Source organism: Chionomys nivalis, chromosome 15 (assembly GCF_950005125.1).
Source record: "Chionomys nivalis chromosome 15, mChiNiv1.1, whole genome shotgun sequence".
Taxonomy (NCBI): domain Eukaryota; kingdom Metazoa; phylum Chordata; class Mammalia; order Rodentia; family Cricetidae; genus Chionomys; species Chionomys nivalis.
In genome coordinates this window covers 322,098-345,762 of record NC_080100.1, presented here as the reverse complement: position 1 = coordinate 345,762, position 23,665 = coordinate 322,098, and the positions used below count along the sequence as shown (strand labels likewise).

At 41.0% G+C, this 23,665-nt stretch overlaps 2 protein-coding genes across 2 annotated transcripts; one reads left to right on the top strand and one right to left on the bottom strand.

The window, feature by feature from the left end:
* The first annotated feature begins 5 nt into the window (after window positions 1-5).
* Ccdc127 (coiled-coil domain containing 127) lies at window positions 6-10,231 on the top strand. Its single transcript, XM_057790122.1, has 3 exons — window positions 6-134; window positions 5,094-5,224; window positions 8,711-10,231. Exons 2-3 carry the CDS (start codon window positions 5,104-5,106, stop codon window positions 9,370-9,372), a joined length of 783 nt encoding a protein of 260 aa, XP_057646105.1. The 5' UTR covers window positions 6-134; window positions 5,094-5,103; the 3' UTR covers window positions 9,373-10,231.
* Window positions 10,232-11,969: 1,738 nt separating this feature from the next.
* Lrrc14b (leucine rich repeat containing 14B) lies at window positions 11,970-15,940 on the bottom strand. The gene is made up of 2 exons (XM_057790121.1): window positions 14,972-15,940; window positions 11,970-13,615 (listed from the first exon to the last, which is right to left on the bottom strand). Exons 1-2 carry the CDS (start codon window positions 15,904-15,906, stop codon window positions 12,970-12,972), a joined length of 1,581 nt encoding a protein of 526 aa, XP_057646104.1. The 5' UTR covers window positions 15,907-15,940; the 3' UTR covers window positions 11,970-12,969.
* Window positions 15,941-23,665: the final 7,725 nt, after the last annotated feature.

The window sequence follows — 23,665 nt, the reverse complement described above, 5'->3', positions numbered from 1 at the left end:
GGACTTGGAAAACTCTGCGCCTGCGCACCACGACGGGCTCCGGTGAAAGGTGGTACGCCTGCGTGCCGCACACGCCCGGGTGGCTGTATTTTTGAGGTAGCTTGTTAGCTTCGCTGATGGACTCTGCTCCAGGAGTAAGTGGGTACCAATATGTTTGAAGTGCTTCTCGGGTAGTTCTTCGAGTTTACCAAAACAGAGAGAGTCGGCGGATCCGGACAGTTTAAACTGCAGTCCGAGGGGCAGCGACCTCAGCCCCATAAGAGCTCATTTTATTGGGTACTGGGTCTCAAGGAATCGGTGGGAGCTACCGCCCTGGATTTCTGGAGTGGGTAGGAATGATGTCTTGGTGGATGAACCAGGGGGGCAGCTGCACTGAGCAGCGCAGAAGCCAGGATACTGAACCAGAAACAATATCAAAAGCTTTCGTCTTCATTTTAGTTCGTGGGAAAACTCAGGACCAGGCCCGTTGTATCTTAGATCATGAAAGCTGCTTCCATCATAGCTAGGACTGACATCCTAATTCTTGCAAACTCGCTCTGATTTGATCAGTTTCAGATACTATTTCTATTTTTCTAGTGAAATAGCTAAAATTTTCGGTGGAATTAAATGTCATAAAAAGTAAACCAATAATCACAGTTGTTTCCTGAATTTTCACTTAATATTAGATTAAGTTCTTTTGGTGCATAATCTTTATGAGCAGAATTTTGAATTATTGTTTACAACGAATCATTCCCATTTTATTTCTTATATTTGTTTTTATTATAAATAAGGAAATATGGAATATGTTTGTACACAATGCTTTATAGTTTGAATTATTTCCTTGGGACTTTTAACCCAGAAATGGATGTTATTGGTGTGGAGGGAATAAATAAGACAGTGGGCCCTCCGTATTGGTGGGTTCAACCAACCGCATATCATTTAGGAAAAATGAGTATGTACAGACTTTTTTTAAGACAAGGAGGAAAATAAGGCATATCAGCTACTTAAGTGCCTTTATACCTTATTAAGTATTGATGATTTAGAGATAATACAAAGTATTGAACAGATTATATTCAAATATACCATTTTATATGGGAGTCTTAACTAGGCTTTTGGTATCTGCTCGGGTTCCCCCACAGATATCTGAGGTATGGCTACATTTAGTAGGAAATTTTTAAAATTTATTTGCTTTAAGTTAGTATGTATCTTTCTAAATTAGGCATCTACCATAATTTTTAATTCTGTGGTTTCTATAAACCATTAAGTTCTGAGCCATATTTTATGGTCATATGTTAAACAAGGTTTTTTAAAATGTTAAATTTTTCAAAAATTGTATTAGATTCCTTATTTTTTACATGCATACTTGTTAACTATTTTGTAATTATTGTATTTGTGAGGGTACATATAAGCAAGCTGAATATTCTTAGGACTTTATGAAAACAACCATCTAGTATGAGTACTTTGTGACTTTATTTTTATTTAGTTGAAACAGGGTCTCTTTGCCTCTTGAATGCTGGGTTAGAATGGATATTTTGTAAACTAGTAGATTCATATTAACCTTAGTCTCCAGGCAAGTTTGGGAGTTATACTCTGAGGTGAAGCAAGAGATTTCTGTAATCCTGATCATGACAGCATGTAAATAGCTTTCCTTTGATTTTTATCTGCAGAAAGCTACTCATTCTTCAAAACCCAGCTCATATGAAGCAAATGTCTATTATAAATTCACTTTTATTGAATTGTCTATGTACAGCTGTTTTAGAGTTTTACAGAGACAACCAATAAGAGACATGTACAGTTATGCTTTACTTAACAGTGGATGTTGGGAGAGGCTGCTTGTTCATTTCCCAGCCACCCAGGCTCCCAGAATAATCACACAGAAATCTCTACTAGTTGCAATACTGTTTGGCCAACAGCTTAAGCGAATTTCTGACTAACTCTTTTTTTTTTTTTTTTGAATTTTTCGAGACAGGGTTCTCCGTAGTTTTTGGTTCCTGTCCTGGAACTAGCTCTTGTAGACCAGGCTGGCCTCAAACTCACAGAGATCCGCCTGCCTCTGCCTCCCAAGTGCTGGGATTAAAGGCGTGCGCCACCACCGCCTGGCCTGACTAACTCTTATATCTTAAATTAACCCATTTCTTTTAATTTGTGTATCGCCATATGGTTGTGGTTTACTGGCAAGGTTCCAGTGCACCTGTCTCCTGCGGGCAGCTACTTCTCTCTGACTCTGCCTACTCTCTCTCTCTCTCTATAGATAGATAGATGATAGATAGATAGATAGATAGATAGATAGATAGATGATAGATAGATAGATAGATAGAAAAACTGCTCCCATGTTCCCAAATATTGTTTATAAATGTTCTTTTACATTTAAAGGGGGATATGATATAGATATGAATAATCTACATTGGTATAGATTTTAAGATCAATTTTGTTTTATATATATATGTATGTATTTCTGCTCTTGATTAAGGTATTAGTGTAGTTCATTTAAAAATGTAATGTATAATTAGAAAATATAGGTTGTTAATGGATAATCATCTATAATAGTCAAATTTGTAGTCATGTTAGTTAGATTTTCTAGATATATAGCGATATATTTCAGTTAGACATTCTTCATATCTTTCAAAGACTACAAAATATGACATTTTAAGTGTTTTAATAACTTAAGGTTTTTCATGACAATGAAACATGTCTACTCCTGACAGCACCAATCTACTTCAAAAAAAAAAAAAGATGGGCATCAAAGAGACACCTTATGGAGTTTGGTAGCCATTTGGGCAAGAAACTGTTCTTGCCTGGACTATTAGCACGTTGGGCGCCACTGCCTAGCTAGCTTATGCCCCAAAATAACGACACACAAACGGTATTCTTTTAAACACTGCTTGGCCCATTTCTGTTCATGTATGTAGCACCCCAAGGTGCGCTTACCGGGAAGATTCTAGCCTACGTCCATCCTGGGTCGGAGCTTCATCGCATCTGCCAGGGAGAGGGGAGCATGGCATCTGTCTCTCAGAGGAGCTGCCTTGCATCTGCCCGGGAGAGGGGAGCATGGCGTCTGAGCTCACTTCCTCTTCCTCCCAGCGTTCTGTTCTGTTTACTCCACCCACCTATGTTCTAACCTATGAGTACCAAGCAGTTTCTTTATTATTTAACCAATGACCTTCCTCCCTCATAGATAGATAGATAGATAGATAGATAGATAGATAGATAGATAGATAGATAGATAGATAGAGATAGAGATATATCTTTCAGCCTGGCTTTACTCTGTTAAGCAATTGGCTGAAAACAGATTCTTTATTAACCAATGAGAATAAAACATATTCACAGCATACATCACCTCCCCTTTTCTGTCTAAATAAAAAGGAAGATTTTAACTTTAACATAGCAAGATTACATATAACAAGACAGTTATCAAGTAAGAATTACAGTTACAATATATCTACTTTATCTTTTATCATAACTAAAGAAAACTATAATTATAACTATCTATTCTTCAACTCCATCAAAGACCCCAGAAGGATATAATATTACCTAAGTTAACAGAAAGTACATTGTAAGCAACTTCCAAAACTCTAGAATTGACAGACATCTTGCTACCCAGACAGTCGCCCAAAATTCTTCTGTATCGTTGGGGGCATCCATCTTCACCTACAGGCCTATAATATCCAGCAGACTTTTCCACGAAGCAGGAAATTCCAAAGACAGTTCTGCCTATATTGGCAGTTTGTCATTCTGTCTTCTGTCTCTTACAGAGTGTCTGGCAGACTCCTTCATGAAGTAGGAACCCTGAAGGACTGTCTCACCTTTAGGCAGCTTCAGCAGTCATTTTTCTGTTGGTCCTACAAGTCCAGTCAAGCAGTTCAAGCAAGAGCAGTTTCATGCCCAAATGGCTAACAAACTCCATGAGGGGCCTCTTCATTGATTGAAGCCCATCATCCTCTTGAAGTAGATTGGTGTTGCCATGAGCAGATTTGTCTCACTGTCATGAAAGGTCCTAAGTTTTTAAAACATTTTAAATGCTATATTCTGTAGTCTTTAAGAGTGTTGAATATTATCTAATTGAAATTTATCTCTATATATCTAGAAAACCTAATATATATATTTCTACTCTTGACTAAGGTATTGTGTTTGTGCAGCTCGTTTAAAAATGTAATGTATAGCCGGGCGGTGGTGGTGCACGCCTTTAATCCCAGCACTTGAGAGGCAGAGGCAGGTGGATCTCTGTGAGTTCGAGACCAGCCTGGTCTACAAGAGCTAGTTCCAGGACAGGCTCCAAAACCACAGAGAAACCCTGTCTCGAAAAACAAAAACAAAAAAAAACCCAACAAAAATGTAATGTATAGGGGGCTGGAGAGATGGCTCAGCGGTTGAGAGCATTGCCTGCTCTTCCAAAGGTCCTGAGTTCAATTCCCAGCAACCGCATGGTGGCTCACAACCATCTGTAATGAGGTCTGGTCTGCAGGCATACACACAGACAGAACATTGTATACATAATAAATAAATGTTTTAAAAAAATGTAATGTATAATTAAGAAATATGGGTTATATAGATAGTCATCTATGATAGTCAAGCATGTAGTCATGTTAATTAGTTTTTCTAGATATATAGAGATATATTTCAGTTAGATAGATGATCTATCTATCTAGACTACTATTACATGTGTGGCTCATTGTCAACCATACTTTTTTAGGGCTTATCATGGTATGTGTAGAGTAAGAGAAAAATTTGATTTCTTATAAGTAATCAATATTAGCACTCAAATGCTTGCCAGTCATACATAAACACTTTCCAGGCACACCTAGAATGATGTTTAACCAATTAGCTAGGTATGCTGAGATGCCTTCTCTCATTTATATTGACACATAATATTAATCATTACAATGACCATACATCTAAAAGTGAAGGGAGAACTCACTATATTTTGCTTGTACTTTACTTGAGACATACCTCTCATACTACAGTGTGACTTACTTCTTGAAATCACATAGGATGTAGTGTTGTGCAGCACACAGAGCTGAAAAGTATTTTTTTGACAGAAATTTATGTAGATGATATAATCATAACAGCTATACTCTGTTCCTTTTATATAATTAGTATCTTTTTCATTCTTCAAGGTATAGCTCCATGAATAACTTAAACGACCCTCCAAATTGGAACATTCAGCCCAATCCCAGGGCTGATGGGGGTGATGGAAGCAAGTGGAATTATGCCCTCTTGGTGCCAATGCTGGGATTGGCAGCATTTCGTAAGTTATAATTTTTCTTGACATCTCTGTTTCCTGATCCAAAAATTATGCTAGGAGTAGATTGCTGCAGGTACTGGACACACTAAAGATTGTCTTTAGTACTTGACCAATACACTGCGGTTTTACCCTTATACCAACTCTGTAACAGGATTAGCTTAGGCTTGTTTCCGACTAGCTGTTATAACTTAAATTAACTTGTTTCTATTAATCTACATTTTACCATGTGGCTCTTTACTTCTCCTTCATTCTAGATGTCTGATGTCCTCCACATCTCGCTGGTGAAATCCTTGTGCCTAGATTCATACCCTGAGTTCTTTTCTCTGCCCAGAAGACCTGTCTAACCTCTCCTGTCTAGCTATTGGCCATTCAGCTTTTTATTAAACCAATTCTAAAGATACATCTTCACACAGTGTAAACAAATATCCCACAACAGGTTAGCTTTTTTGATCCTCGATTTACCTGTTCCTAGAAGGTAGTTTATCATCCTTTAATACTTTGTGAGCATTAAATAAGTCAAAAAACATTTGGTGTGGGCTAAGTTTTAGTAAGTTTTAACTTTTTATCATTGTTTCACTATTCTAAAGGGACTTCTTTGCCTTAGTTGCCCTCCTCAGTACTGACAGGAAAATTGACCTGAAAGAAAACCAGTTAGGATGTTTGTTTACTATTTTAAAAGTCGGGTATTTGGGTGAGTTTGCCCATGAAAACTACCTTGCAGGCTAGAAATCCTCATATTTAAATTGACTGAATACCACTGAAACTCTTACCGGTCATATACTATAGTATGTATGCATATGTGTGTTTGCAAATGTAGAGAAAGAAAATTTGAGAAAACCCTACCTCCTAACTGTGCTCCGGAACTAGCTCTGTAGACCAGGCTGGTCTCGAACTCACAGAGATCCGCCTGCCTCTGCCTCCCGAGTGCTGGGATTAAAGGCGTGCGCCACCATCTCCTGGCCTATATTTCTTCATGTCTTGTGGTTCTGGTTGTCATCTAAAAATATGAGAAGCTGATGATTCAGTAAATGAAAAGCAAATGCTGTGCCATATGTATAGTGATCATTTTTATACAGTAGCTTTTTATGTGTCTGAATTTCTCAGTTCAGAAGTTTGCCATAGAGAAAGAAGAAGGATCTGAGTATTGCCTGATGCCAGTCCAGATCCATCCCAGAGAGTGCTATTTAAAGGCTCCTGCCTGTCACCCTTTCTCAGTGAACTGTTCACATAAAAGACATTTATTGTTGTGGTTCTGTGAGTGGCTTGGAGGCCTTAAAATCACACTTATTATGAGTAGATTCTCATCCATTAGTGGTGTTAGTTACTTTGAGTGAGTTAGCTCTGAGAATGGGAGAAGCCCTTTCATTTTCCATGTATTTTTCAGACTTGTTTGTAGCTTTAATACAAACTCATAACTACCAATTTCTTGCTTTCCCTTTTTGGATGTTAAGTTGATACTTTTTCTCCTGAGGACTGAAAAAATGATTTATATTTCTGTATTGATTATCCTGGCTAAATAATGTATTCAGGGATAACTGTTATTTTGTTGTTGTTGTTCCTTTACGTCAGGGTCTCACTGTGCTGGCCTTAAATTCACAATTCTCATACCTCAGCTTAGGTGTGTGCCAGGACAGCCTAGACTAAAGGTAATTTAAGAACTTTGCATTCTTATAAGGATTTTCTATAAGTAAGTTACTATATGTTTGAGAAGATGTGTTGCAACTTGCATATGTTAACCAGCCTTCATCATGGTCTGAAAGTAACAGCAGGTGAATTGACTGCTTCATGGATGGATGAGAATCTACTTTTATTCTGATGATTTAAATTTCATGAACAACTCTCTCGTCTTTCTTTCTTTCTTCCTTCTTCCTTTCTTTCGTGGTTCTGATGATCAAACCCGGGACTTTGTGTATGCTAGGTAAGAACTCTACCATTGAGCTACATCTATAGCCCCAAATTTCATAATTTTCAATACAATTCAGAACTGGTAAAGTTGTGCTAACCTTGAAGAGTTCTGTCACCCTTTGGTAGTCTTAGATCTCCTTGTCTCTGTTTTGCCTTCTGTCTCATTCCCTATTTCTCTGTTCATTCTCCCCTTCTTCCTTCACCCCTCTCCCTCACTCACTTTTTCTTGAGTAGAAAAGAAACTGTCTTAGATCTAAAACATGAAGTGTCCGGTATACTGAGCTTAATCACATAGTACAATTCAATGTAGTCAAAAGAGACAATTTTGAGACCATTGTAGACCACATACAGTTGTAATAAGTAGCATAGAGAGATCAGTAGCCTTTACTCAGTTTCCCCTACTGGTTACCTCATATAGACTCATGTGAGACTCAGGATCGTATGGTTGGCACAGGCAAGATAACCTCACATTGTGAAGGAACACCTGTTACTTCATAGCCACAGTTTCCTCTGAAATCTGGGAACCAGTTGATCCATAATGTTATATAACTGGAGGAATGAGGTTATGTGACTGTCTTAAAGTCTTTGTCAGATAACACCAAAATATCTGATCTTCCTGGGCTTTGGTGTGACTATTTTGCTTTGAAACCTGCAAATTTTGGATGTCCAGCCTGGCCTGGAGCTTGGAATACTCCTCCTTCTTAGTCTCCCAAGTACTGGGATTATAAGTATTTGCTACAAGTCCAACCTAAGTTGAACGTCTTCACCTTATTCTTGTAAAACATAATAGCAAACTCACCAGACTTAAGCTGTATACAGATGATAACTGGGTAAACCCAAGTATGACTTCCAACAATATTTGAAGCCTACCTATATTTTTTTTTTTTTGTTTTGTTTTGTTTGTTTGTTTGTTTGTTTGTTTTTTTTGTCTTTTTCGAGACAGGGTTTCTCTGTGGTTTTGGAGCCTGTCCTGGACCTAGCACTTGTAGACCAGGCTGGTCTCGAACTCACAGAGATCCGCCTGCCTCTGCCTCCCGAGTGCTGGGATTAAAGGCGTGCGCCACCACCGCCCGGCTGTTTTGTTTGTTTTTGTTTTTGTTTTTCGAGACAGGGTTTCTCTGTGGCTTTGGAGCCTGTCCTGGAACTAGCTCTGTAGACCAGGCTGGTCTTGAACTCACAGAGATCCTCCTGCCTCTGCCTCCCGAGTGCTGGGATTAAAGGCATGCGCCACCATCAACCGGCTATATTAATTTTTTAAACATTGGCAATAAGTCATGAAGCACCAAGGCAGAGCACATAAATGATAGATTTGAAAACAAAACAGTGATAATTTTTTCCAGCCATGGAAGTTAGACACCAGAACACGGGCATTGAATGTACTACTTTAGGTGTCCAGTACTGATCTGAGTTTAGGATAAGAACTTTGCCTATTTTGTTATCTATGAAATTTCAGTGTCTTAGTACTTTGAATTCTTAGTCTTTTACTGAAATGCTGTCATCACTGTGTTATATATTTTCCTTTAGTAGTCATAGGATTTTAGTTGTGTCTCTTCATGTGTCTTCCTCATCTCTTCCTCATGTCAGGTTGGATTTGGTCTAGGGAATCCCAGAAAGAAATAGAAAAAGCAAAAGAAGCATATCATCAGAGAACAACTGCTTTCCAACAGGATCTTGAAGCTAAATACCATGCTGTGATCTCAGAACATCGGCGTGCAGTTGCTCAACTATCTTTGGAACTGGAAAAGGAGAAAAATAGAACAACTAGTTTTCGAGAAGCTCTTATCTCTCAGGGGCATAAGTTGGCAGAAGAAAGGAAGCTTCTTGAGCAGGAACGAGCTCAGATAATGCAAGAGAAAAGCCAGCTTCAGCCTCTGAAAAGTGTCTATCTGAGCTGCCTGGAAGAAGAGGATGACTGGCAGAGGAGAGCCCAGCTTATGCTGAAGGAGGTGGGAGAAGCTCTCGTAGAACGTCAGAATATCTACTGCAGCCTGGTCCTTCCCCGTAGTACAAGGCTAGAGCTGGAGAAGAGCTTACTGGTACGCTCGTCCATTGATCCGGTAGCTGCTGACCTAGAGATGGCCGCTGGCTTATCTGACATATTTAAGCATGATAAGCATTGTGGAGATGTCTGGAACACCAACAAACGCCAAAACGGGAAGCTCATGTGGATGTATCTCAAATATTGGGAACTACTTGTTGAACTTAAAAAATTTAAGAAAGTAGAAAAAGTCATACTAGAAAAATAAGAATGAAATGAAACTTAAAGGCCAGATGGCAATGGCAACCTGCATTCTGGGCTCTCTGATATTTAGTCTGTTCCTTACCAGATGTGACCCAGTACAGCTACTCTTTGTGAGAACTCAAGTCTTTCCACCCTTTGAACAGTGCAGTAGGGACTTAGCAGATAAGTTTTTTTCTATGATGCTCTGTAGCTATTAGAGATTCAATTTTGTGAAACATTTTTGAGCTGCTAATATTTAGTAGAAAAAGTACAACTTTATATTTTAGTTCTAGGGTAAAGAAAAGATTTAAAGCTCAAATATAATATTCTTACTCTAAGAAATGTTCTATCAGATTTTACCTCTCCTCCAATTACTGGTCTCCCCTGATTCCATCTAGAAGTTGTTGGTTAATGTAGTTGTGTAACATGTGGGGCTGACTTTTTGGGGTTTTTGTCCTGCTCAGTTCCCACAGCCAGCAAGTCCCAAAGAAAAATCACACAGAGAGTCTGCATTAGATATGAACTGATTTGCCCATTTGCTCAGGCTTCGTATTAGCTCTTATAACTTATATTAGCCCATTATTCTTGTCTATGTTAGTCACATGACTCGGTACCTTTTTCAGCAAGGCAGGTCGCATCTTGCCTCTCTCTTGGTCTGGGCAGGACTGCTGAGGAATGGACTTCCTCCTTCCCAGCATTTTCCTGTTCTCATTGTCCCACCTTTACTTCCTGTCTGGTTGTCCCACCTATACTTCCTGCCTGGCCAATCAGTGTTTATTTAAAACATGATTGACAGAATACAGACAGTTCTCCCTCACCATAGTTGTATTTTCAAGATTTATCTTGTTTGGGGCATTTTTTCCCCATAAAGAAAAAAAAGAAAACACAAACAACCACCAAATGTTTCTTCTTCCCAGATTGTGTCCCAGTGAACACCTAGAAGTGAGCTGTTCCTATATCCAATAAGCATGTTTGTTAGCAATGTACACAGACAATATTTGTCATTTAAAATAATAGTGCCACTTTTTATTTGTGCGATTCTTTACTATTTTCTTGAGATAGAGTGTTGCTGCATAGTTCAAGTAGGCCTCATATGTGCAGCCCTCCTGCCTCAGACTCCCAAGTGCTGGACTTACAAATGTGTATAACTACTCTTGGGTTGGTAATTTCACATGTATTGTCTGTTTTTAACATTATTTAAAAAGTAGATAAGTACTTATAATCTATTTACATACAGCTTATATGAGTTGACTTTTTGTCATGTAATCTGGTTTTATGAGTAAGTACTATTATTTATCTTGTAAATGATAATTTCCCAAGATATTCAGATTCTATGACTTGCCATGGTTTTCTAAGATTTCACCTGTGGTTACCCTCATGGCTAACATCTATTATAAACAAAGAAAATCAGCAAAGAAAAGGCATGTAGATCAAGTCTAGAGGAACCAGGTGGAGCCCCTAAAAGTCATACTCTATGGAATCACAGGGAACATTTTTTAGTTATGAGCAACCTGTGATATATGACAGGTACCCTGGAAAGCTCACTGATGACTATCAAGATTTTGATGGGGTGAGGGCTATTCATGTAACTGTTCTATCTAATATATAACAGTTCCATTCCCAAAGAAAGGAAAGTGGTAGACGTCACTCACTAGTTACAGTTCTGGGAACTCCCAGCATCCAGGTTCCCAGCCGCCTGTTAGGTACTAGCCTTGTGCTTGGATGCAGTCAGTATGAAGCCTTTTAAGTGAGTTCTACATAGCCTTATTTTCTGGAGGACAGGATCTGGAGTCTGATAGAGAGCTGGTAATCTGCCTAGGTCATGGGTAGTATTTTGTGGAGTGGGTCTGAACTGAGTATTTCTAAAACTAGGAAGCCTATATGTGGTTATTTGTCGGTGGAAAGGCGGGAAGTGAATAAAGTGGTTAGTTTATGTTCGGATCCTGTATTCCACCATGTGCATATCCTTCTTAATAGAAATATGACAAACTTGGAAATACTTACACAGAAAACAGTTCAATTATGGAATGATTGAGGAGCACTAGTGCTCATGTTCTTTATCCCACAACAGAGTTGACAGCAGGCTCTCTCAGCTACAGCCAGCTGATTCCAGCTTCAGTTAAAGCTCTTCTCAATGGATACTTACCATACCTTTCTGTTGTATTACCACCACTATCTTTGAGAAGTTATTTGTTCTAGTAATCTAAAAAACAGTTTTCTCAGATTGTTTCCTAATGCATTTAGTTTCTGTTAATCCACTGATCTGTCATGTGATCTTGAACAGATGATTTCATGGCTTTCTCTGAGGTTTATCTTTTAAAATGAGGACACATTTTACATGGGAATCACATCAGCAGTTTGCATCTGTGACATGACCGCTTCCTGTCCTTTTTAAACTGAAATTGCTAGTAGCATATTTTTATTGCTGTTCAGGGGTCAAATGGAAGTAAATACTCTGGTATGGGGACTTGGGCGGGGGGGAGATAGCACGGCAGACCCTTAGCTGGTACATGTGTGATTATGGAGCTAAGCTTTTACTTCTGTCCCAAGAAAATTATTTTCATATTGTAATTTTAAAATTGAGAATGTTAATGAAATAGACTGTACATAAATTAAGCCACACTCCTTTTTTATTAGCATTTAATTACACTAATACTTTTGCAAGGCAGATACTGTAAATGAAGTCCAAACAGATCTTCCTCATGTGGTGATTTTTTTCCTTAAAGGAGTTGCAAAGTGCCAGACGCAGCCATTCTGAGGAACATCACAAAGGAGTGATTTGGAGGCATTGTAGACATGTTATCATCTACAAAGTTCATGCTTGAAAACTGTATAATTAATTCATAACAAGTTTCATAAAAATAATCTGTCTTAAGTTTATAATTTTGTCATGGGCTGCATTCATAGTTATCCTCTGATACTTGTGGTTGTTCAGGTTGGACTTGCCTGTCTTAGGATTGGATGCAGAGCAGAAAACAGGGTCAGAATATTTCAAGAAATACTGGGAATATTTCAGCAACTAGATGTCCTCAGTCACCAAAAGATGGTGCAAAACTGCCAAGATTAGAAACAAAGCCAAGAAAGCTGTGGACAGAAAAATGATCACCACCCCCATCCCACACCTTTCTGTGTAGTCAGACGTCATCTGGTAAAAAGTACAACAGATATAACAAAGCAAGCTTCTGCTGGGCTCAGGGCTTCAGTTCACTTTTATTTTCATTTTCAGTGTCTTTTTCTTGTTATTTTTTATGGGATGCTGCTTTTATACATTTTTCTGTGATGAATTTTTTCTTTTCTTCCTCCTCACTGCATCAGAGTCAAGTTGACCCTGCTCCCAGTACATTTTTCCCTGGTGTCCACATTCTCCACCTTCTACCTAGGTGATAGGTCCTTTATTCTGGGTGACTTCCCCTCTGTTATAGGCTCCTGCTGTACTGACACACACCCATTTATATATCTGGGCTTCCTTTTAAAGCATGTAATGAGTATGCCTGTAATTTTCCCTAAGGAATTCTGTGGCAGTGATGCTGCTGGTGACAGATCCAGGACTGACCTCAGGGCGCCATGCTAGTTGAAATGCACAGCCTTTTTTTTTCTTTTTTTTAAAGCATAATTGCAGGACCTACTCCATTTCTTCTAGTGTTCTGGAAAAGTTTTCCAAAGCAGTTTTGAAAGCTTGCATCAAGAAAGTACCAAGTTCATTGCTGGTTTCATAAATGTCTGGGTCAAAACTTCCAAAAAGGGGAGTGGAGGCCTGGATGTCCTCCCGGTTAGCTTGAAGCAGTACTGCTCGCAAATCCTCTGCAATCATGTCATATTTCTGTTGATCAAATTTGGACACAGACAACTCATCCTGAGGGTAGGTAGTGCCCTCAGGGTAGCAGTCTTTTGGCACTGGAAACTCAATGTGGCGCAGCTTAGGGAGTTCGCAGAGTGCAGCAAAAAGGCGCTGGAGACCACTGGCTGACAGTGGGTTTCCAAGGAACTTGAACTCCTGGAGCTGGTTGCAAGGACTGAGGCCCAGAATCATTATGCCAACATGGTTATCTGTGATGTTGCACTCCTCTAATGTAAGCACTCTTAGTGTTTGGGCAGCCTGGCTCAGCAGCCGGAAGAAGGTAGAAGGGTACAGATGGACCAGGTTGTGTCCACTGAGGTCCAGCACCTCCAAGTGGGCAGTATGCTTACAATCTGCTAAGAAGGACATGTCTTCATGATTAAGGGCACAGTTGGCTAGGTCCAGCACTCTTAGTGGAGTCTTCAAGGGGCTGTGAGGTAGGCAAAAACATCCCAATGTTATGAGGGTCCCAGGTGAGCTAGAGTTTTGGTGGCAATGGACAATCCATGCACCTTTCTCTCTTAGGGACCATAGATGGCAGCCTACCAGAAACTCCAGCTGACACTTCATTTCATGTGGCTTCTGAGTTAAGAATGACTGATATTTTTAAGCAATTAGAAAAATCAAAATAGTTTGACATGTGAAAGTTACACGTTTCTTCTGGCAGTCTATGGCTGCTGGTCCTGCTTAACAGTCAATAATTAAAACTAAAATGGACCAACACCACACTTCAAGTTGGGTTAGGAAAGTTATGCACATGATCTCAGAATTGTCAGAATATTGACTGGGGTCATCAAAAGACAGAATTAGCTAGAAAGAAGGTATCGTCACTCTGATGACAATAGAACCAATTCAGTTTCAGGGCTGGGAAGGGAAGCCCAGCATCCTGAATTTGGACTCCATATCCTGAATTCACTAGGCATTCTGTATCAGATGGGGGAGGTGTGTCTCTGAAATAAATCTCCACCCAGGATTCATGCGAATATACATTTTCAGGCCAGATGCTGGATTTTTCTGGGAACATGTCCATCACTGCCCTTGTTAGGCAAGGCAGTATGTACTGGGATCTTGTTCTTTGTCCTAAATACCCTGTTTTTGCTGTCTCCCCACGGCCTGACCACACATGGTCCCACATGAAGATACCTTAACTTTATCATTACCTGGCTGCTGCCCTCCTGCCCTTCTTCAATAACGGAGTTGCTGAGGAGGCTATAATAGTGCCAGAGTTTCAGGTGAGACAACAGTTCACCTGACAACCGACCCAGCATTCTCACTATGCTGAACTATATTCCCATTCCTTACCTGGGAAAATGTTTTAAGACACTAAACATTGGGTAATTTGTTATACAACATAGTAGAAGATCTAGTTTTGCCTCCTGTGTTGTTTACTTTCTAATTAGTGCCCTCTTTCCCCTTCTCTTCCCTCCTTCTCTGATGCTGAAAATTAAAACTGGGATCTGCTAGTGCTTTATTACTGAACTGCTCTATATGTTCAGCCCTTGTTTTTTGCTTTATGTTGAGATAAGGCCTTTCTTCATAGTTGACCTCAAATGTAAAATGATTATGCTTCCTGTGTGCTGGGATTATGGCCAAGCCCCCACGACTATCCTTTGTTAATTGAAAGGAACCTTCCAAGTTGTCTCAGTGCTCTGATTCTTTCCTGATGGTTCTTAACTGCTGTGGTTCCGGCCAAACATTCCCAGAGAGCATTGTGTAAGCAGATCCCATCTCTATCCCTATAGTTCAGTAACTCCACCCAATCTGTGCCCAGTTTTCTGAGACTTACCTAAGCAGTGTTCGGATCTTTCCAGTCAGTGTAGAGAAAGCTACACTTAGCTCAGTGAGCTTGTTCATCTGGCTGAGCTCCCAGGCAATAGAGGTGAGGAGGGGATCTTCACCCTCTGGAGTTGGGGCACAGGTAGGGGGTGCATCAAGGGCCTTCGTGGGTAGGGTGAGTGAGGTCAGCTGAGGGAGGTCCACTTGGGCCAGCAGCTGCTGTACATGGCCAGCATGCAATCGTACATTATGAACTACCTCCAACTTTCTTAGCTTGGTTGGCCCAGCTAGGCCGAGCACTTGTAGGAGCTGCCCAGGACTCAGGCTATCTGCCCGGAGTGAAGGGCAGCAGACCTGCAGAGGGACTGGGCCTGCTGGCTTCAAGGCCTGCACCACCATGTCAAAGTTGCCTTCCGTGACAAAGAGGTCAGCAAAGACTTCAATAGGGTGCCTAGCTGTACAGGGCTGTCCTTGGAGCTGGCAGCAGATCCTGGCCAGCACCTTAGTGCGGCCCCACCTTCCTAGTGCCCTCCCACAAGGACATTGCTGCACCTGTACATCCTGGATGCCTGTAAAATCAGCTACCCGAAGCCGATTGCTCCTACTTTGCAGCACATGGTCAGCAAGGCCCTGCATACAGGCCTCTAAGCAGGCCTTGCAGGCACGATCACGCAGGTCTTCTGGCTGGTCAGTGTTTGGCCCCAGAAGCACAGTCAACCGGAACTCCTCTAGTGGCCAGTGACTCAGCACAGCACGGGTTACTTCTGCCTGCTCTAGCAGGTAACTGGCCTTGAACAGGAGTGGATAGAGGTTGTAGGCTATATGGTCCAGGCTCTCCTGGGCCACCCGAGGATGGGACACCAAGGCTTCAGCAGAAATGAAACGGAGCGACCTCATTGTGTTCCTCTCAGGATAGTGCTGTCCCTGCTGTTCCTCCCAAAGCATGTGAGTTTTGTGCCTACTTTTAGCTGCTGCTGTTTCTGGGTTCTGGACAGAAAGTGGTGAACTGGCTCTTGTGGTCATCTGACTGCTATTTTGGTCCTTGGATACTAGTTTGGCCGTGACTGTGGAGGCATCTGTCTGCTTCATGGCATCCTGCTGATGAAATCGGAGCTGCTTGGCTTTGTTGCCCAATGTGGAGTCAATCAAAAGCTGAGCTCAAGGTACTTACTTGCCCAAATACACTAAGACTTACAATACAAATGGATACTCTGCCCAACCCTGACCTATCTCAGTTAAAAGATCTGCGTGAAGCCAGATCCTCAGCTGCATTTGGATGGATGAGACAACTGTCTTTGGGTAAAGCCCTTCTTTTTCTTATACCTTAGAGTCAGAGATACAAGGACCAGGATTATGGGGATAAGTATATTACACAACTCTTTTCAAATTTTAAGAATACTGGCCCATGAAGCTCACCATCTCTTTTTTGGAGCCTGTCCTGGAACTAGCTCTTGTAGACCAGGCTGGTCTCAAACTCACAGAGATCCGGCTGCCTCTACCTCCCGAGTGCTGGGATTAAAGGCATGCGCCACCACCGCCCGGCAGCTCACCATCTCTTATTCCCAAGGTCCATCTTTGCACAAGAGGGAGAAATATTTTCCCTGTAGAACAGATAAAGACGAGTGATGCTGCAAATAAATGCAACTTTCCATAGGCTGTTAATTTTCAGCCCTGGCCTAGGTAGGTGTTGAATAACTGTTGAATGGTTAGATCCTGCCTCATCATTATCCCATGAACTGGGATAGGGCAGCAGTCCTGGCTTGTAGGTCCCCATGGTGCCAGCTGTACAAGAGGGTCATAGTAGAGAAAGAGAGGGAGAGGCAGGAGTCAGACAGTGGACAGTCCAGGTGAGTGTGCTGCACTCAGGTGTACCCTAGTTTCCCTGTGTGACCGTCTTTGACTTCTTCCTCCTGATCTAGAGCCTTATCTCTCCCAAAGACTCTGTCATGGCCGTAGATGCGAATATGCTACCTTGGTGAAGCACCAGGCACTACCAAGTGGGCAGGATTTCTATGGACGGTAATCCATGGCATGACTTTACCCTAATTTCACCACTTGCCCCTGTTCCCAGTCTTGGCTATTGTTCGTTGTTTTTTACTCTTTACGCTTTGCTTTTTTGTGGGGCCTGCCAGCCAGCTCCCAAATGAATCAGAGAGAGGCCTATTCTTTCTTATGAATGCTCAGGCTTAGCTTGGCTTGTTTCTAGCCAACTTTTCTTAACTTAAAGTATCCCCTCTACCTTTACCTTTCTCTATGTCTATATATCTTTTCTTTCCTTCTTATTCCATGTCTGGCTGTGTGACTGGGTGACTGGTCCCTTTTTTCTGGCTCTTCGATAATTTCTCCCCAGATTTCTCCTCCTATTTATTCTCTCTGCCTGCCAACCCTGCCTAACATTTCTCCTGCCTTGCTATTGGCCGTTCAGCACTTAGTTAGATGACCAATCAGTTGTTTCAAACAGGTAAGGTAATACAGCTTCACAGAGTTAAACAAATGCAACATAAAAGAATCTAATGCATGTTTGCATCATTAAAAAATGTTCTACAGCATAAACAAATATAACACATACTAATATTATACAACACTTGGCCTCTGAACTGTTACCATGTCTGTTAAATAAGAACCCAAAATTAGCGACACCAACATCTATCCTTTAAGCTATAAATTTTGAAGTACACATGACTAGGTTATTAGTGATCTAGGTTTAAATTCACTGCTGTATGAATCGCTTTGAAATGTGTTTGGAAATAATAGTATGCATACTGAATTATATCATTTTTAAATGTTCCATGAGTACCTTGAGCCTCCTGCCATGCTTATAGAATTTCACAGCTGAAATTGACACTTAAAAATTACATTTATTTATTTGTGTATATACATCTGTATGTATGTGTTCACAAGCACAAGCATGTGTGTTTCAAAGTATGCATGTGGAGTCAGAGAATAACTTGCATGAGTTAGTTCTTTCCTTTTATAATATGAGTTCTGGGAATCTGACTCTCGTCAGGCAGCAAGTGACCTACAAGACACCCCATTGTGTCTGAAATGGATAATTTGACATAATATCTCTGCTTGTGCAATAAAGCTTACTTGCTTTTTTGTATTGACTTCATTGTGATTAATTCTTTTTTTTTTTTTTTTTTTTTGGTTTTTCGAGACAGGGTTTCTCTGTGATTTTGGAGCCTGTCCTGGAACTAGCTCTTGTAGACCAGGCTGGTCTCTAACTCACAGAGATCCGCCTGCCTCTGCCTCCCAAGTGCTGGGATTAAAGGCGTGCGCCACCACTGCCCGGCATCATTGTGATTAATTCTTAAATGATATCTCAGTGTTCATATCTACCCTATTTTATGAGCTGTATTTCCAAACTTATGTCTTTTCTTGTTTGTAACTACTCATGACTTCATATTTCTGATTTCATGTGAAATCTTCAAGTCCCCAGCATTACATAAGATTTCTTTCTTTTTTTTTAAGATTTATTTATTTATTATGTATACAACATTCTGCCTCAATGTATGCCCGCACGCCAGAGCAGGGCGCCAGATCGCAGTACAGATGGTTGTGAGCCACCATGAGGTTGCTGAGAATTGAACTCAGGACCTCTGGAAGAGCAGCAATTGCTCTTAACTTCTGAGCCATCTCTCCAGCCCCATAAGATTTCAACTTTAAGAGAAATATCACTCTTTTTCTTTGTTTTGATACAGGATTTCATTTAGCTCAGGATAGCCTAGAACTTGCCATGTAACTGGAGATAAATTTGAACCTGTGATCCTCCTACTCTACCTCTCAAGTTCAGGTGTTATAAGGATGCGTCACTAACTCAATCTAGGAAACCTTTTGAGTTTAATTTCTAAATCTCTACCACCTCATCCTTTCTCTTTACCATTTAACTTTTTTTTTTTTTTTTGGTTTGGAGCCTGTCCTGGAACTCCCTTTGTAGACCAGGCTGGTCTCGAACTCACAGAGATCCGCCTGCCTCTGCCTCCCGAGTGCTGGGATTAAAGGCGTGCGCCACCACCGCTTGGCACACTATTTAACTTTTAAAGAATAGTTATCATTTCTTCCCAATCCAAGTAAGTTTTGACTTGCAACTCTCTGTGATTGTTGCTTAATTAATATAATGTCTTCCATTAAAATATGAACACAATCATCTGTCTTCCCTTACATAAAATCACTGAATGTTCATATTTTCATCTTACTAGGCATGGAAAAAAATGATACATGAGAATTACTTGAGATAATTTTGTGATTATTTCTTTCTTGGCTCTTTAAAAATAATTATATGAAAATTTTGCATCCATACAATGTGTTTTGATCCAGTTCACACCCCCAATCCTGCTGTGGAATGGTCTTTCTGTACACTGCGAATGTGTTGCTGTCATTAGTTGACAAATAAAGCTGGAGGGGCGTCTACCCAGATTTTGCTGTCTCATCCTCACTCAGTAGCTTTGAGACTATCCTTTAAACTTGAATCAGGCTTTTCTTTGTCCTACAGGCCTCAAGGTACAAGCCCTGAGATAATTTTGGCCAAACACATAAAATTATACCATCTGCAAATGAGGATACTTTGACTTCATTTCTTACTGGTGTCCCTTTTATCTCCTTCACTTGTTGATTTAGGAATCCATTTCTAAATTTGAACAGCAGTGGAAATAAATAACTCACTAGCCAGGTATGATGGCACACACCTTTATTTTTATTTATTTATTTTGGTTTTTCGAGACAGGGTTTCTCTGTAGTTTTGGAGCCTGTCCTGGAACTATCTCTTGTAGGCCAGAGTTATTTCCAGGACAGGCTCCAAAGCCACAGAGAAACCCTGTCTCGGGAAAAAAAAAAAGAAGCAAGTGACCCGAAGTACCAGAAGAATGAAGACGGGAACTGCCACACAGGCTGAGACGAGAGCAGAAGTTTGCCTGGTAACAGAATCAGGGCGAATTAAAGTAATCTTTTGTGTGGCAGCAAACAATCTAAAAAGATCTGGTTTAGTAGGAAGAAATGAATTTCCTCTTTGAGGTAAATACCAGGTGAAATCCTGACCCGCCCAGCAGGTCCCAAATTACTCCAGGGTCTTGAAGAGGCACTATCTTAAAGACATGGGAGGAGAGAGAAACGGACGCCAAGCAGTATTCTTTGTCAAGGCATTCGTTTATTGAAGCAAGGAGCTAGGGCAGGGGGAACTGAGGAAAGGGGGAAGGGAATGAGGGGCTCAGTAGCTAGGCAACTAAGTGGGGCAGTTTGGCAGCTTAGCAGGGCAGTTGCAAGGTCAGTGGCTAGAACACCTGTTGTTAGTGATAAGCAGGAAGCTGTGAAGACATTCTGTGGTGCTTTCCAGAGCTTGAATCTCCAGGGTCAGCAAGTAATGTTTTAGCTAACTAAGTTTTCTTGTCTCAAGATTTTTCCTTCAAGGCCCTGTGAGAAGTGAGAAAGGAGAAACCAAGCATTAGCAGGAAAGTGGGGAGATAGATATCTCCCTTAGTATATTTTGCCTTGCTCAATTGCACACTATAATCAAAAGTAGGACTTAATAGACCAATCCTGTAGTTCAATACTTGTTGAATTAAAAGGTTTAAGGAGAACAGTATTGGAATAGAAGCCAGAGAACCACCATAAAGGGTACCCATTTTCAGGTACTCTAGACCAGACAGAGGAGAGCTTGGAGCCAGTCTTACAGCGTAGACCAATCCTGTAGTTCAATACTTGTTGAATTAAAAGGTTTAAGGAGAACAGTATTGGAATGGAAGCCAGAGAACCACCATAAAGGGTACCCATTTTCAGGTACTCTAGACCAGACAGAGGAGAGCTTGGAGCCAGTCTTACAGCGTGGTAAACGAGACGGAAATGGTGAAGGTGGTAACTGAACTGAATAAGTTTTGCCACCTTTTTTTTTCTGCCAAAAATAAGTTCAGAAACCAATCATCTCTATTAGTATTAAGGTCACTCCTAGTTTAACTAGGAGGAGAAGGGAAGTCTGAAATTAATTGCCTTTCTTGTATATTAAAGCAACCAAGAACTTCTGTATGTATGGTAAAAAAGAATCTGCAACTTCAGTGTAATTCAGTGTAATTTAAAAGGTGTTTTTTCTCTTAGATAGGAGTTGCTTTCTCCCCACCCCCCCAAGTAAATGGGTATTATTGGTAGTAACTTTAACAGGTTAAAAGTCCCAAGTAGTAGGATGAAAAGGAGGAGGACCAGGTAGATAAGTCCAATAATGACCTTGAGCAAAAACTGAAGGAACAAACAGTACCTGAATGCTGAGAAAGGAGAGAATAAAAAGAAGATTGGAGGCAGTAACCTGCAAGTGCAGAGTCTGCACCATCTCTCACCCTTTTGTGATCAACTCGGATATCTGCTCAAAAGTGGGCAAGATAATTTTAGAAGACCTTCCCTTAATTTGTAGGCATGCCAATGCAACGGAAGCACAGCTTCAGGACTTTCCACAGAATCAGAATCAGGAAGAGGCATTGGTTGCTGTTTGCAAAGTCGGCCCTTGCGGGTTGGACTAAACTTTATCTTTTGCTTTGTTGTTAGTTTCAGCACAGGGTTTGATGAGATGGTCTGGAATCCAAGTTGGTGACTCAGCATCCTGTGGGAAAACACAAGCAAACCCCCTTCTGGAGGAAAGTAAAATATCTGGACCTTTCCATTGTGAGAAGAGAACATCTTTCCAGATTACCAAAGGAAAAGGCTAAACCTGTGGGTTCCAAAGACTCTGCATTGCAAACAGCCTATCAATATTTTTATTAAGAAAATTTAAAGTTCGAGACCAGCCTGGTCTACAGAGCTATTTCCAGGACAGGCTCCAAAGCCACAGAGAAACCCTGTCTCGAAAAACCAAAAAAAAAAAAAAAAAAAAAAAAGCCAGGCAGTGGTGGCGCACGCCTTTAATCCCAGCACTCGGGAGGCAGAGGCAGGCTGATCTCTGTGAGTTCGAGGCCAGCCTGGTCTACAAAGGGAGTTCCAGGACAGGCTCCAAAGCTACAGAGAAACCCTGTCTTGAAAAAAAATTACACCTGTAACCTGCCTGGTAATAGAATCAGTCAAACAGTCTCTCAACCAAAAAAAGCCCAGGACCAGATTGATTCAACACATAATTCTACCAGATTTTCAAAGAAGAACTAATACGCTGAGACCAGCCTGGTCTACAAGAGCTAGTTCCAGGACAGGCTCCAAAAAAAAAAAAAAAAAACCCACAGAGAAACCCTGTCTGGAAAAACAAAACAAACAAACAAAAGAAGAACTAATACCAATAGTCCTCAAAATTTTCCACAGAAAAGAAACAGAAGGGGCATTGCCACTCTTTTTACAAAACTTTTTATCAGTTGCCCTGATACCCAGACCACACAAAGATGCAACTAAGAAAGAGAATTACAGACTAATCTTTCCATGAACATTGATGCAAAAATAGTCAATAAAATATTGGCAAACCAAATCCAAGAACATATCATCAAAATCATCCACCATGGTCAAGTAGGCTTCATCCCAGAGATGCAAGGATGGTTCAACATATGAAAATCTGTCAATGTAATTCACCATACAAAAAAATTTGGGGAAAAATCCCCTACCCAATCATCTCATTATGTGCTGAAAAAGCCTTTGACAAAATCCAACACCCCTTCATGATAAAAGTCTTGGAGAAAGCAGGGATACAATGAACACACCTAAACATAATAAAAACAATATACAGAAAGCCTACAGGCAACATCACACTTTCACTATTTGCAGATGATATGATAGTATACTTAAAAGACCTGATTAACTTCTACCAGGGAACTCCTAAAGCTGATAAACACCTTTACTAATATGGCAGAATATAAGATTAACTAAAAAAATCAGCAGCCCTTCTACATACATATGATTAATAAGCTGAGAAAGAAATCAGAGAAACATTACCCTCCACAATAGCCACAGACAATATAAAATATCTTGGGGGTAATTTAGACAAACAAGTGAAAGACCTGTAAGTCTTTGAAGAAAGAAACTTAAGGAGATATCAGAAAATGGTAAGATCTCCCATGCTCTTGGATAGGTAGGATCAACATAATAAAAATAGCAATCTCGTCTCTCGGCGCCAGGAGAGCCATCTTTGGGGTGAGTTTATGACCGGCGGCAGCAGCCCCAGACAGGGAACTCAGAAGTTCCTTATTCCCCCCCCAATACTTCCAGGGCTCCCTGCAGGGGCTCTACTCCCTGCATATTGCCTCTCTCTTCCTATCACACCCAGCTTGCATCCAGAACCCTCCTCCCCTCGGCCCACCTTCCCTCTTTGGGCTCATAAAGCCACCCAGCTCAGCCTATCTAGGCGCTGGGGTCGAACCCTCAGGGCAAGCGGGTGGGCGGGAGTTCCTGTGTGTCAATAACCTGCCTGCACCAAGCAAGGTAGGCGCTTTGTTTATGAACTACCCAACCAGCACGGAGATCTGTTCTCGGGCGCCAGGAGAGCCATCTTTGGGCACGGAGATCTGATCTTGGCACCAGGAGAGATATCACTGGAGCACCAGGAGAGCCATAACTGGGGAGTGCCATCACTGGGAAGGTACATCAGTAGGCAAGGAGACCTGATCCTGTAAAAGAAGATCCATAGGGGAGCACTCAGAGGAAGAGATGGGCAGGCGCCAATGCAAGAATTCACCCAACAATCTGAAAAACAATATGAAACCACCAGAACCCAGTGACCTCACAACAGGAGGTCATGAACACCTTAATCAAG